Source organism: Balaenoptera physalus (assembly GCF_965194825.1).
Source record: "Balaenoptera physalus genome assembly, chromosome: 2".
Lineage (NCBI taxonomy): Eukaryota > Metazoa > Chordata > Mammalia > Artiodactyla > Balaenopteridae > Balaenoptera > Balaenoptera physalus.
The window spans coordinates 79,014,065-79,026,987 of record NC_138883.1 but is presented as its reverse complement, the minus strand read 5'-3'; the positions used below and the strand labels follow the sequence as shown (position 1 = coordinate 79,026,987).

The 12,923-nt window shown below is 36.0% G+C and overlaps 1 protein-coding gene across 7 annotated transcripts in view; it reads left to right on the top strand.

Moving 5' to 3' along the window:
• AQR (aquarius intron-binding spliceosomal factor) overlaps window positions 1–12,923 on the top strand; it is a 124,194-nt gene that overhangs the window by 55,918 nt on the left and 55,353 nt on the right. For all 7 annotated transcript variants that reach the window (XR_014261212.1, XR_014261213.1, XM_082452349.1 and 4 more), the window contains exons 21-24: window positions 178–324; window positions 1,114–1,183; window positions 3,470–3,580; window positions 6,322–6,431. Coding sequence is in view for 5 of the 7 variants with exons in the window: in XM_082452349.1 (XP_082308475.1) it covers window positions 178–324; window positions 1,114–1,183; window positions 3,470–3,580; window positions 6,322–6,431 (438 nt within the window). In the remaining 2 variants the exon portion in view is untranslated. The remainder of the gene's footprint in view (window positions 1–177; window positions 325–1,113; window positions 1,184–3,469; window positions 3,581–6,321; window positions 6,432–12,923) is intronic.

The following is a 12,923-nucleotide window of genomic DNA, read 5'->3' as shown; positions in this document are numbered from 1 at the left end:
CTACATTTTAATGCTTTTAAATATACTTTTTTCAGAATTTATATGCAGATAGTAAGTTCCTTTAAACTATAAATGCTTCTTACTCATCTGATTATCCTCTGTACACTGTCATGCACAAGATAGGTGCTTGGTAAATTGTTGTTAATTGTAAAGATGAACAAGGTTTTGGTCTTGTAGGATAACTTTTCCAGTAAGAAGTGGAAAGGGGAAGAAAAGGAAAGATGCAGAGAAGGAAGATGAAGACACTGAAGAGGCAAAAACCTTAATTGTTGAACCTCATGTTATTCCTAATAGAGGTCCTTATCCTTACAACCAGCCCAAACGGTAATTTCACTATTTCTGCTAATTGTAATAATGAATAATAGTTTGCTATTTCAAGTGGATTAGTAATATTTAAAAATTTTTCTGATTTTAAAAATTATTTAGAAACTTCTGTTTCTGGACCCTGTTTACTTCTCTTCTGTTAGTTTTGGCCATTTGTAGTAATATTTTTGGCCACTCTGTAGTAATATTTCAAAAAGAAACATTTTCAGGTACTATGAGAAATAAATATTAGCAGTCTACCTTAATGTGAGCACAGGGTTCTTACTTCATGACCATGTGTTGCATTTAGCAGCTACCCTTGTGCTTGTGTGCCATGACTAATAAAGTGGCATTGTATTTGGTGTTAGATTTGGAACTAGAATTTAGACACTCCTGTTAAGATCTGGGCTGGGCTAAACATATTGAAAAATAACTGTAGTCTTTTCTTTCCACAAAATTCATTCAGTTTTAATTGGTCTGTGGAGGGGCGGAGGTAAAGAGAGTCATTCAGAAGAGATTGGGTCAACCATGTAGGATGTAAAGTTCTTGAGATCTGCTGTGCAACAGTGGGCTTATAGTTAACAACACTGTACTGTACATTTAAAATTTGTTAAGAGGGTATATCTTATTTTATGTACTTTTTACTGCACACACACCCACAGAAAGGGCTGGATTGGGAGGAGGAAGAAATTGGGAAACAAGGGGCAAATATAGAGCAAATGTTCAGACCTCTGGTCATTGTTGTCTAAATTCTTACTAACGTCATCCATCTTTATTTTTAACAAACTTCTTATCAACTCTTATTTGCAGGAATACAATTCAGTTCACTCATACACAGATAGAGGCCATCCGTGCTGGAATGCAGCCTGGGCTAACTATGGTAAGAGAGTTACTGTTCTACAAGTTCTTAAATGGATTCAGACTAGAAGTGTCAGATTTTCAGAGTATATTCTGTTTTAAGCCCAAAAACCCAACTGAATTAAGTGTTTATAAGTAATTGTGGCATCTTATGTGTATGGACGCTACTCATTTCAACGTTCATAAATAAAGTTTTGTTAGAACCTCGCTGCGGCCATTCATTTATGTATTGCCTATAGCCATTTTTGTGCTACCACAGCAGAGTTTAAATACTTGCAGCAGAGACTGTATGGGCCACAAAGAGTAAAATGTTTACTTGCTGGCCCTGTACAGAAAAAGTCTGTCGACAATGATTTAGAAATGTGTTTAATTTCCAAGTATTTGAAGGTTTTCCTGTTGTCTTCCAGTTACTGATTTCTGGTCTAAGTCCATTATGGTCAGAGAACATACTTTCTATGATTTCAATTTTTTAAAATTTATTAAGGTTTGTTTTATGGCCCAGGATATGATCTATTGGTGAATATTCCGTGTGCACTTGAAAAGAATGTGTGTTCTGTTGTGTTGGGTGGAGTGTCCTGTTTATGTCAGTGAGATCCATTTGGTTGATGCTGTTATCCAGTACTTCTCTATCGCTGATGGTATTCCACCTACTATTGCTGTTACTGACTGGAGAGGAGTATTGAAGTCTCCAACTATAATTGTGAATTTGTTTCTCCTTTCAGTTCTGTCCATTTTTGCTTCATGTATTTTAAAGCTTTATGGATATGTACATACACTTTCAGGGTTGTTGTGTCTTCTTGGTGAATTGACACTTTTCTCATGTATAATGTCTGTCTTCATCACTGGTAATTTTCTTTACTCTAAAGTCTACTTTGATATTAATATAGCCACCATAGCTTTCTTTTGATTAGTGTTTACATGATATATCTTTTCCCATCAGTTTACTTCTAACCTACTTATTATATTTGAAGTGAGTTCCTTATAGACAGCATATAGTTGGTGCATTTTTTTTTCTCCATTCTGACAAGTCTCTGCTTTTAATTGGTGTGTTCAGTCCATTTACACTTAATGTACTTATTAATGTGTTTGGGTTTAGGCCTACCATTTTATTATTTGTTTTATGTTTGTTCCCTTTTTTGTGTGTTCCTGTTTCCCTTTTCCTGCCTTCTTCTGAGTTATTTGGATAGTTTTTAGTGTTTCATTTATATTTATCTATTTTGTTCTTTTATTATATCTCTTGTATAGGTTTTTCTTAATGGCTGCTCTAGAGAATTACAATGTACATACTTACCTTTTCACAGCCTACTTAGAATCAGTATTCTGTCTCTTAAATTGATTGGAGGATCCTTGCTTCTGTATAGGTCCCTTTACCTTCCCCTTTTATGTTGTAGTTGTCATATGTTTTACCTGTAAATACACTGAAAATACCATCAGGCAATATTAGAATTTTTTCTTGCAGACATCAAACATATTTTAAAGAACTCCAGAGGAGAAGAATAGTCTGTTATATTTACCATTTGTCCTTTATTCCTGATATCTCAAGTATCCTCTGGTATCATTTCCTTTGTCTGAAGGATTTCTTTTACCAGTTTTAAGAGCAGATCAGCTAGCAGTGAATTACCTTTGTTTTCCTTCATATGAGAATGTCTCTAATTCATCTTCATTCTTTAAAGATATTTTCACTGGACAAAGAATATTGCATTGATAGTTTTCTCCTTTCAGCACTTTAAAAATGTTATTCCACTTCCTTTTGGCTTCCATGATTCTGATGAGAAGTCCACAGTCATTTGAAACATCTTTTTGCTATATGTAATATATCATTTTTCTCTGGTTGCTATTAAGATTTTTTTTCTCTGTCTTTAGATTCCAACCATTTAATTATTATGTGTCTGGCCTTAGATTTCTTTGGGATTATTCTGTTTATGGTTAAATGAGCTTCTTGAATCTGCGATTTATGTCTTTTGCCAGATTTGGGAAATTTTCAGCCATTATTTCTTTAAATACTTTTTCTACACTGCATGCTTTTCCCCCTCTTTCTAGGATTTGAAAGATATGTTATACCTTTTAATATTGCCTCATAGATTCACAAGGCTGTGTGTATTATTTTTTTAATCTTTTTTTTCTGCTTGTTGTTCAGGTTGGGTGATTTCTATTGATTTGTCTTCAAGTTCACTAACTCTGTCTTGTCCATTCTGCATTGAACTTACCCAGCGAATTTTTTAATTTATTTTACCTTTCAGTTTTAAAATCTCCATTTTCTAGCAATGTGATAACTTAGTAGTTTGCTATGTGTTCATCTGCTTTTTAGGTTGTGGGCCCACCAGGTACAGGAAAAACAGATGTGGCAGTCCAAATCATATCCAACATCTACCACAATTTCCCAGAGCAGAGGACTCTGATTGTTACTCATTCCAATCAGGTAAGAGAGAGAGTGTGTATGCACGCCTGCGTGCACGCACGTGCACACATGCATGTATGAAGTGGACATGCGTGTATGGAGCGGGAGATGCATGAAAGCACAATGGAGATTTCTGCTTATATGATAACCTGATTATGAGCTCACAGAATACCAGGAAAGGCTGATGAGCATAGTGTTTGTTTATCACTGGTCATAACCAGACCATATTGAGAAAAATATAAAAACATTCTTTTATTTCGAATAGAGGCAGTCCAAATGTGGAAAAGCTGAGAAGAATATTTGGATATGTGGTAATTGCCTTTTTCTCCCATCATCCATGCTTACTTTGAGATCAAAAGCATTACCCCTTACTAGTAGTATTTTTCTACTAGTAGAATGGATATTCCTAAAAGACTAAATCCAGATCATATTAATACTGGATTGAATTTTAAATCCTTATAAAATATGCATATGAATATGTATATTACATGGAAGGACAATTTTAGGTTGCAGGTCTAATACATAAGGCATTTATAAATAGCTAAAACAAGCAAAACAAACTCCTTTCTTGTAAATAATGGATGAAAAATGGTCTTTACATCTGTATGTGTGCTGAGGTAATTATTCTGAAGCTGTCACTACCATAGAAATGAAAAAGAACAAGTGATATTAACTCATGTAAAATGTGACAGGGAGCTAGCTCTCAGAACATTCTGAAACACGTTATGAAACTCACATGGTAGTCTAAATCTCCAAAGGTACTTGTTTTCTCTGAATATGTATTTACAATAGTGATTTCAGTTGACCAGTTCTTTAAAAAAGTTGGTCTACAAAGAAACACTTGAGTTTTTAGAAGGCTAAATGTTATTTACGGTTATTCATCAACTTAATCTCAGGATTTTAAAATTAATACTATCCAGTTCATTCACTTATGTTTTTATTTCTTTAAAGTTTATAAGTAACTGGCCTGGTGTACTAATATTGTGCACAAGAGAGGGTTAAGACTTTATCTTGATAAAAGAAACAAACTGTGTAAAGACTTTTTTCTTCTATTTAATAAAATTCAGTCTGTAATAATTTTACCTATTTGCAGATTCTTAGAATGAATAAGGAATTATTCAGTGTTGTTGTTTTTTTTTTTTTAATTAATTTATTTATTTTTGGCTGTGTTGGGTCATCATTTCTGCGCGAGGTCTTTCTCTAGTTGCGGCAAGCGGGGGCCACTCTTCATCACAGTGCGCGGGCCTCTCATTATCGCGGCCTCTCTTGTTGCGGAGCACAGGCTCCAGACGCGCAGGCTCAGTAGTTGTGGCTCACGGGCCCAGTTGCTCCGCGGCATGTGGGATCCTCCCAGACCAGGGCTCGAACCCGCGTCGCCCGCACTAGCAGGCAGACTCTCAACCACTGCGCCACCAGGGAAGCCCCAGTGTTGTTTTAACATAATATTTTTTAGTAAATTTTGTCATAACTTGATAATGACTTTCTATAGTATCCTCTACTTATGACTGCCTTGTGTAGCACAATTATAGAGAAGGTTATTTTGCAAAAATAGCCAAAGACTTCTTTGCTCCTTTGATAATCAGACCATCCTCTTTAACGCAAACTGTTGATTTTTCACAACTGTTTTGTTTACCAGATCTTGGTTCCCATCTATAATTCAAGCAGTTCTCCAACATCACTTTAATTCACGATGAAATCTTGCAGTTTTTTCTGAGATTGCAATGTGGTAGTATTTTTTGTCCCCTAAATCTGTGTGGTTCGTGAGTTTGGATAGGAAAGGTTTGGACAGTGAGTAATGCCATGTGGTCTGATCTATTGCATCTCAAGTTTTAGATGGAAAATATCAAGAGTTTAGATTGTGTGAATTTTTTTCCTTAAGATTTATGTTTATCTCATCAGTTTCTGAGCTCTAATTGCTAGAATTTTGATAACAAAGAATATCTGTATACCTTATGTAGCCTGGATGTTTACAAGACTGGATGTTGACCTCACGGGTGGGGTTAAACTAATGGTAAATTGGGAGAAATATTTGAGTGGGGGATAATTTTTAAATGTCATCTTATTAGCGTATCTTTCCATGCAATGAAACTTTTGCCTTTCTGCAAAACCTTATAATTGCAGATGTTCAGATAGTAAACACTAGGATTTCAGGGAGCCCCAAATACGAGCATTTCATAGGTAAGTGGCTTTCATCAGAACAGTTTGCGATGAGTGCTCTGCTTGTTGTATAGAGCGCTAATTTAGACTTTCAGTCTAAGATTTGAATGATGCACTTTACCTTTCCTCTCTGTGATCCTTTTGAAGTATTCTACCCACACATCTCCTAAGAGGACTTCTCCAACCACAAAAACTTTTCAGTTTTCTGCAACTCATGGAAATTCTGTTAAATAAAATGAGACTTAATGTGATTGTTAATTACTTTAGTAATTTTTACTACTTGAGAGAAATACATACTGAGCCAAAGCCTTCTCTTTTCTTAAATTATCAGAGATGTAATGGATAGATGGTTTTTATGATTTCCAGTTACTAATTTGACCAAGTACACGTATGTAGCAATATCAGAAATCAGTAAAAATACTATTTTGTTTAAATTATAAATGGTCTTAATATAAGATGTTTCCTTCTGTGTTTTGACTTTGATTCTTATCTGACTGGGCAATGCTCATTCTTTTCTATCCTTCTGATTGTTAGTTTTTGTTACTTTTAAAGGAGCCTACTGATTCTATAAAGTTCTCCATCATTCTTTTTTTTTTATTTTCCAGGCCCTGAACCAGTTGTTTGAGAAAATCATGGCTTTAGACATTGACGAGCGTCACCTCCTGCGTCTTGGTCATGGAGAAGAAGAGCTGGAGACGGAGAAAGATTTCAGCAGGTGAGCAAATGGGGATTAGTTTTGAAACGGTATACAAAGAATTTTTAACCTTCTCCTCTTTTTCTTTAATAAAGAACAGGAAAACAGAGCAATGAATAATCCAACTGAATTCTGAAGGGTTCTAGTGTAACCTACTTAGGCTATACTAATTGAACCCAATCTGTTCAGGATTTCCCTCTGCTCCAGTTCTGCATGTTTATGCCATTTTTTTCCTCATACAGTTATTTCAGTGAAGAGAGTTATCTTTTCATCTTTTTTAAATTGCAGATATCCATTTCCTTTCTATTTATTGAAGTAATTTTTAATGTTGCCAAACCCAAACTGTACATTATGCAATTCCTTTTCACATTTCATCTACACATTTAATTTGCATTTATTTTAGGCACCAATTAGCTGGATTCATTTAATGAAATGCAGTTGGAGATTAATGATAGTATAAGCTTTGGGGTTGTAAGTATTATTTCAGGAACTTATTGCCAGTTTAGCTGGACTTTAAGCTTAATATTACATATTGTAAGGTTACTAAAACTTTAGAAGTCAAATTTCTTCTGCTGTTAGTATTTTTGTTTTTTTCCTTTAAAGTTGCTTTATGTTAGCTCATTTCATTTATATTTAAATTCATTTTTAAAGCATAATTTCAGTCAATAGGTGTAATTAACAGCTGTACAGAATAAATACAGCCTTTGACTACTGAACATTACTTTTGACTAAATAGATTATAGACATCAAAAGAGCTAAAAGAGTGTTAACTTACTATGTTGCATTTATTTTGAGTCCTTGTATTAAAGAGATCACCCAACAGTTTTTTTTAACCTCTTTATTGGAGTATAATTGCTTTACAGTGTTGTGTTAGTTTCTTCTGTATAACAAAGTGAATCAGCTATATGTATACATATATCCCCATATGCCCTCCCTCTTGCGTCTCCCTCGCACCCTCCCTATCTCACCCCTCTAGGTGGTCACAAAGCACCAAGATGGTCTCCCTGTGCTATGCAGCTGCTTCCCACTAGCTATCTGTTTTACATTTGGTACTGTATATATGTCAGTGCTACTCTTTCACTTCATCCCAGCTTACCGTTCCCCCTCCCCATGTCCTCAAGTCCATTCTCTACGTCTGCATCTTTATTCCTGTACTGCCCCTAGGTTCATTAGAACCATTTTTCTTTTTTTTTTTTTTTTTTTTTTGGATTGCATATATATGTGTGTTAGCATACAGTATTTGTTTTTCTCTTTCTGACTTCACTCTGACTTCTTTATGACAGACTCTGGGTCCATCCCCCTCACTACAAATAACTCAATTTCATTTCTTTTTATGGCTGAGTAATATTCCATTATATATATCTGGCACGTCTTCTTTATCCATTCATCTGTCGATGGACACTTAGGTTGCTTCCATATCCTGGCTATTGTAAATAGTGCTGCAATGAACATTGTGGTACTTGTCTCTTTTTGAATTATGGTTTTCTCAGGATATATGCCCAGTAGTGGGATTGCTAGGTCATGTGCCAGTTCTATTTTTAGTTTTTTAAGGAACCTCCATACTGTTCTCCATAGTGGCTGTATCAATTTACATTCCCACCAACAGTGCAAGAGGGTTCCCTTTTCTCCACACCCTTTCCAGCATTTATTGTTTGCAGATTTTTTGATGATGGCCATTCTGACCAGTGTGAGATGATACCTCATTGTGGTTTTGATTTGCATTTCTCTAATGATTAGTGATGTTGAGCGTCCTTTCATGTGTTTGTTGGCAATCTGTGTATCTTCTTGGGAGAAATGTCTATTTAGATCTTCTGCCTATTTTTGGATTGGGTTGTTTGTTTTTTTGATATCTAGCTGCAAGAGCTGCTTGCAAATTTTGGAGATTAATCCTTTGTCAGTTGATTCATTTGCAAATATTTTCTCCTATTCTGAGGGTTGTCTTTTCGTCTTGCTTATGGTTTCCTTTGCAGTGCAAAAGCTTTTAAGTTTCATTAGGTCCCATTTGTTTACTTTTGTTTTTATTTCCATTTCTCTAGGAGGTGGGTCAAAAAGGGTCTTGCTGTGATTTATGTCATAGAGTGTTCTGCCTATGTTTTCCTCTAAGAGTTTTATAGTGTCTGGCCTTACATTTAGGTCTTTAATCCATTTTGAGTTTATTTTTGTGTATGGTGTTAGGAAGTGTTCTAATTTCATGCTTTCACATGTAGCTGTCCAGTTTTCCCACCACCACTATTGAAGAGGTTGTCTTTTCTCCATTGTATATTCTTCCCTCCTTTATCAAAGATAAGGTGACCATATGTGTGTGAGTTTATCTCTGGGCTTTCTATCCTGTTCCATTGATCTATATTTCTGTTTTTGTGCCAGTACCATACTGTCTTGATTACTGTAGCTTTGTAGTATAGTCTGAAGTCAGGGAGCCTGATTCCTCCAGCTCTGTTTTTCTTTCTCAAGATTGCTTTGGCTATTCGGGGTCTTTTGTGTTTCCATACAAATTGTGAAATTTTTTGTTCTAGTTCTGTGAAAAATGCCATTGGTAGTTTGATAGTGATTGCATTGAATCTGTAGATTGCTTTGAGTAGTATAGTCATTTTCATAATGTTGATTCTTCCAATCCAAGAACATGGTATATCTCTCCATCTGTTGGTATCATCTTTAATTTCTTTCATCAGTGTCTTATAGTTTTCTGCATACAGGTCTTTTGTCTCCCTAGGTAGGTTTATTCCTAGGTATTTTATTCTTTTTGTTGCAGTGGTAAATGGGAGTGTTTCCTTAATTTCTCTTTCAGATTTTTCATCATTAGTGTGTAAGAATACAAAAGATTTCTGTGCATTAATTTTGTGTCCTGCTGCTGTACCAAATTCATTGATTAGCTCTAGTAGTTTTCTGGTAGCATCTTTAGGATTCTCTATGTATAGTATCATGTCATCTGCAAACAGTGACAGTTTTACTTCTCTTCCAATTTGGATTCCTTTTATTTCTTTTTCTTCTCTGATTGCTGTGGCTAAAACTTCCAAAACTATATTAAGTAATAGTGGTGAGAGTGTGCAACCTTGTCTTGTTCCTGATCTTAGAGGAAATGGTTTCAGTTTTTCACCATTGAGAATGTTGGCTGTGGGTTTGTCATTTATGGACTTTATTATGTTGAGGTAGGTTCCATTTCTGCCTCCTTTCTGGAGAGTTTTTATCATAAATGGGTGTTGAATTTTGTCAAAAGCCTTTTCTGCATCTACTGAGATTATCATATGGTTTTTTATCCTTCTATTTGTTAATATGGTGTATCACATTGATTGATTTGCATATATTGAAGAATCCTTGCATTCCTGGGGTAAACCCCACTTGATCATGGTGTATGGTCCTTTTACTGTGCTGTTGGATTCTGTTTGCTAGTATTTTGTTGAGGATTTTTGCATCTGTGTTCATCAATGATACTGGCCTGTAGTTTTCTTTTTTTGTGAAATCTTTGTCTAGATTTGGTATCAGGGTGATGGTGGCCTCATAGAATGAGTTTTGGAGTGTTCCTCCCTCTGCTATATTTTGGAAGAGTTTGAGAAGGATAGGTGTTAGGTCTTCTCTAAATGTTTGATAGAATTTGCCTGTGAAACCATCTGGTCCTGCCCTTTTGTTTGTTGGAAGAATTTTAATCACAGTTTCAATTTCAGTGCTTGTGATTGGTCTGTTTATATTTTCTATTTCTTCCTGGTTCAGTCTCAGAAGGTTGTGCTTTTCTAAGAATCTGTCCATTTCTTCCAGGTTGTCCATTTTACTGGCATATAGTGGCTTGTAGTAATCTCTCATGATCCTTTGTATTTCTGCAGTATCAGTTGTTACTTCTTTTTCATTTCTAATTCTGTTGACTTGAGTCTTCTCCCTTTTTTTCTTGATGAGTCTGGCTAATGGTTTATCAATTTTTTTTATCTTCCCAAAGAACCAGCTTTTAGTTTTATTGATCTTTGCTGTTGTTTCCTTCATTTCTTTTTCATTTACTTCTGATCTGATCTTTATGATTTCTTTCATTCTGCTAACTTTGGGGTTTTTTTATTCTTTCTCTAATTGCTTTAGGTGTAAGGTTAGGTTGTTTATTTGAGTTGTTTCTTGTTTCTTGAGGTAGGATTGTATTGCTATAAACTTCCCTCTTAGAACTGCTTTTGCTGCATCCCATAGGTTTTGGGTTGTTGTGTTTTCAGTGTCATTTGTTTCTAGGTGTTTTTTGATTTCCACTTTGGTTTCTTCAGTGATCTCTTGGTTATTTAGTTGTGTATTGTTTAGCCTCTGTGTGTTTGTAGTTTTTACAGTTTTTTTCCTGTAATTGCTATCTGGTCTCATAACATTGTGGTCGGAAAAGATACTTGATACGATTTCAGTTTTCTTAAATTTACCAAGGCTTGATTTGTGACCCAAGATATGGTCTGTCCTGGAGAATGTTCCATAAACACTTGAGAAGAAAGTGTATTCTGTTGTTTTTGGATGGAATGTCCTATAAATATCAGTTAAGTCCATCTTGTTTAATGTGTCCTTTAAACCTTATGTTTCTCTATTTATTTTCATTTTGGATGATCTGTGCACTGGTGAAAGTGGGGTGTTAAAGTCCCCTACTTTTTTGTGTTACTGTCGATTTCTTCTTTAATGGCTGTTAGCATTTGCCTTATGTATTGAGGTGCTCCTGTGTTGGGTGCATAAATATTTACAATTGTTATATCATCTTCTTGGATTGATCCCTTGATCATTATGTAGTGTCCTTCTTTGTCTCTTGTAATAGTCTTTAAAGTCTGTATTTTCTGATATGAGAATTGCTACTCCAGCTTTCTTTTGATTTCCATTTGCATGGAATATCTTTTTCCATCCCCTCACTTTCAGTCTGTATGTGTCCCTAGGTCTGAAGTGAGTCCCTAGTAGACAGCATATATACGGGTCTTGTTTTTGTATCCATTCAGCCAGTCTGTGTCTTTTGGTTGGAGCATTTAATCCATTTACATTTAAGGTAATTATTGATATGTATGTTCCTATTACCATTTTCTTAATTGTTTTGGGTTTGTTTTTGTAGGTCTTTTCCTTCTCTTGTGTTTCCTGCCTAGAGAAGTTCCTTTAGTGTTTGTTGTAAGGCTGGTTTGGCAGTGCTGAATTCTCTTGGCTTTTGCTTGTCTGTAGAGGTTTTAATTTCTCCATTGAATCTGAATGAGATCCTTGCCGGGTAGAGTAATCTTGGTTGTAGGTTTTTCCCTTTCATTACTTTAAGTATGTCCTGCCACTCCCTTCTGGTTTGCAGAGTTTCTGCTGAAAGATCAGCTGTTAACCTTTATGGGGATTCCCTTGTATGTTATTTGTTGCTTTTCCCTTGCTGCTTTTAATATTTTTTTCTTTGTATTTAATTTTTGATAGTTTGATTAATATGTGTCTTGGCATGTTTCTCCTGGGATTTATCCTGTATGGGACTCTCTGTGCTTCCTGGACTTGACTATTTCCTTTCCCATGTTAGGGAAATTTTCAACTATAATCTCTTCAAATATTTTCTCAGGCCCTTTCTTTTTGTCTTCTTCTTCTGGGACCCATATAATTCGAATGTTGTTGCTTTTAATGTTGTCCCAGAGGTCTCTGAGACTGTCCTCAATTCCTTTCATTCTTTCTTCTTTATTCTGCTCTGTGGTAGTTAATTTCCATTATTTTATCTTCCAGGTCATTTATCCATTCTTCTGCCTCAGTTATTCTGCTATTGTTTCCTTCTAGAGAATTTTTAATTTCATTTATCCTGCTGTTCATCATTGTTTGTTTGCTCTTTAGTTTCTCTAGGTGCTTTTTAAACGTTTCTTGTATTTTCTGCATTCTGTTTCCAAGATTTTGGATCATCTTTCTTATCATTACTCTGAATTCTTTTTCACGTAGGCTGCCTATTTCCACTTCATTTATTTGGTCTGATGGGTTTTTACCTTGCTCCTTCATCTGCTGCATATTTCTCTGTCTTCTCATTTTGTTTAACTTACTGTGTTTGGGGTCTCCTTTTCGCAGGCTGCAGGTTCATAGTTCCCGTTGTTTTTGGCGTCTGCCCCCAGTGGCTGAGGTTGGTTCAGTGGCTTGTGGAGGGGTCTGATGCCTATGTTCTGGTGGGTGGGGCTGGATTTTGTCTTTCTGGAGGGCAGGGCCGTGTCCATTCGTGTGCTTTGGGGTGTCTGTGAACTTAGTATGACTTTAGGCAGCCTCTCTGCTAATGGGTGGGGTTGTGTTCCTGTCTTGCTAGTTGTTTGGCATGGGGCATCCAGCACTGGAGTTAGCTGGCCGTTGGGTGGAGCTGGGTCTCAGCGTTGAGACGGAGATCTGTGGGAGAACTCTTGCCGATTGATATTACATGGGGCTGGGAGGCCTCTGGTGGTCCAATGTCCTGATCTCGGCTCTCCCATCTCAGAGGCTCAGGCCTGACACCAGGCCAGAGCACGAAGACCCTGTCAGCCACATGGCTCAGAATAAAATGGAGGAAAAAAGAAAGGAAGAATGAAAAAATAAATAAATAAATAAACATATTTT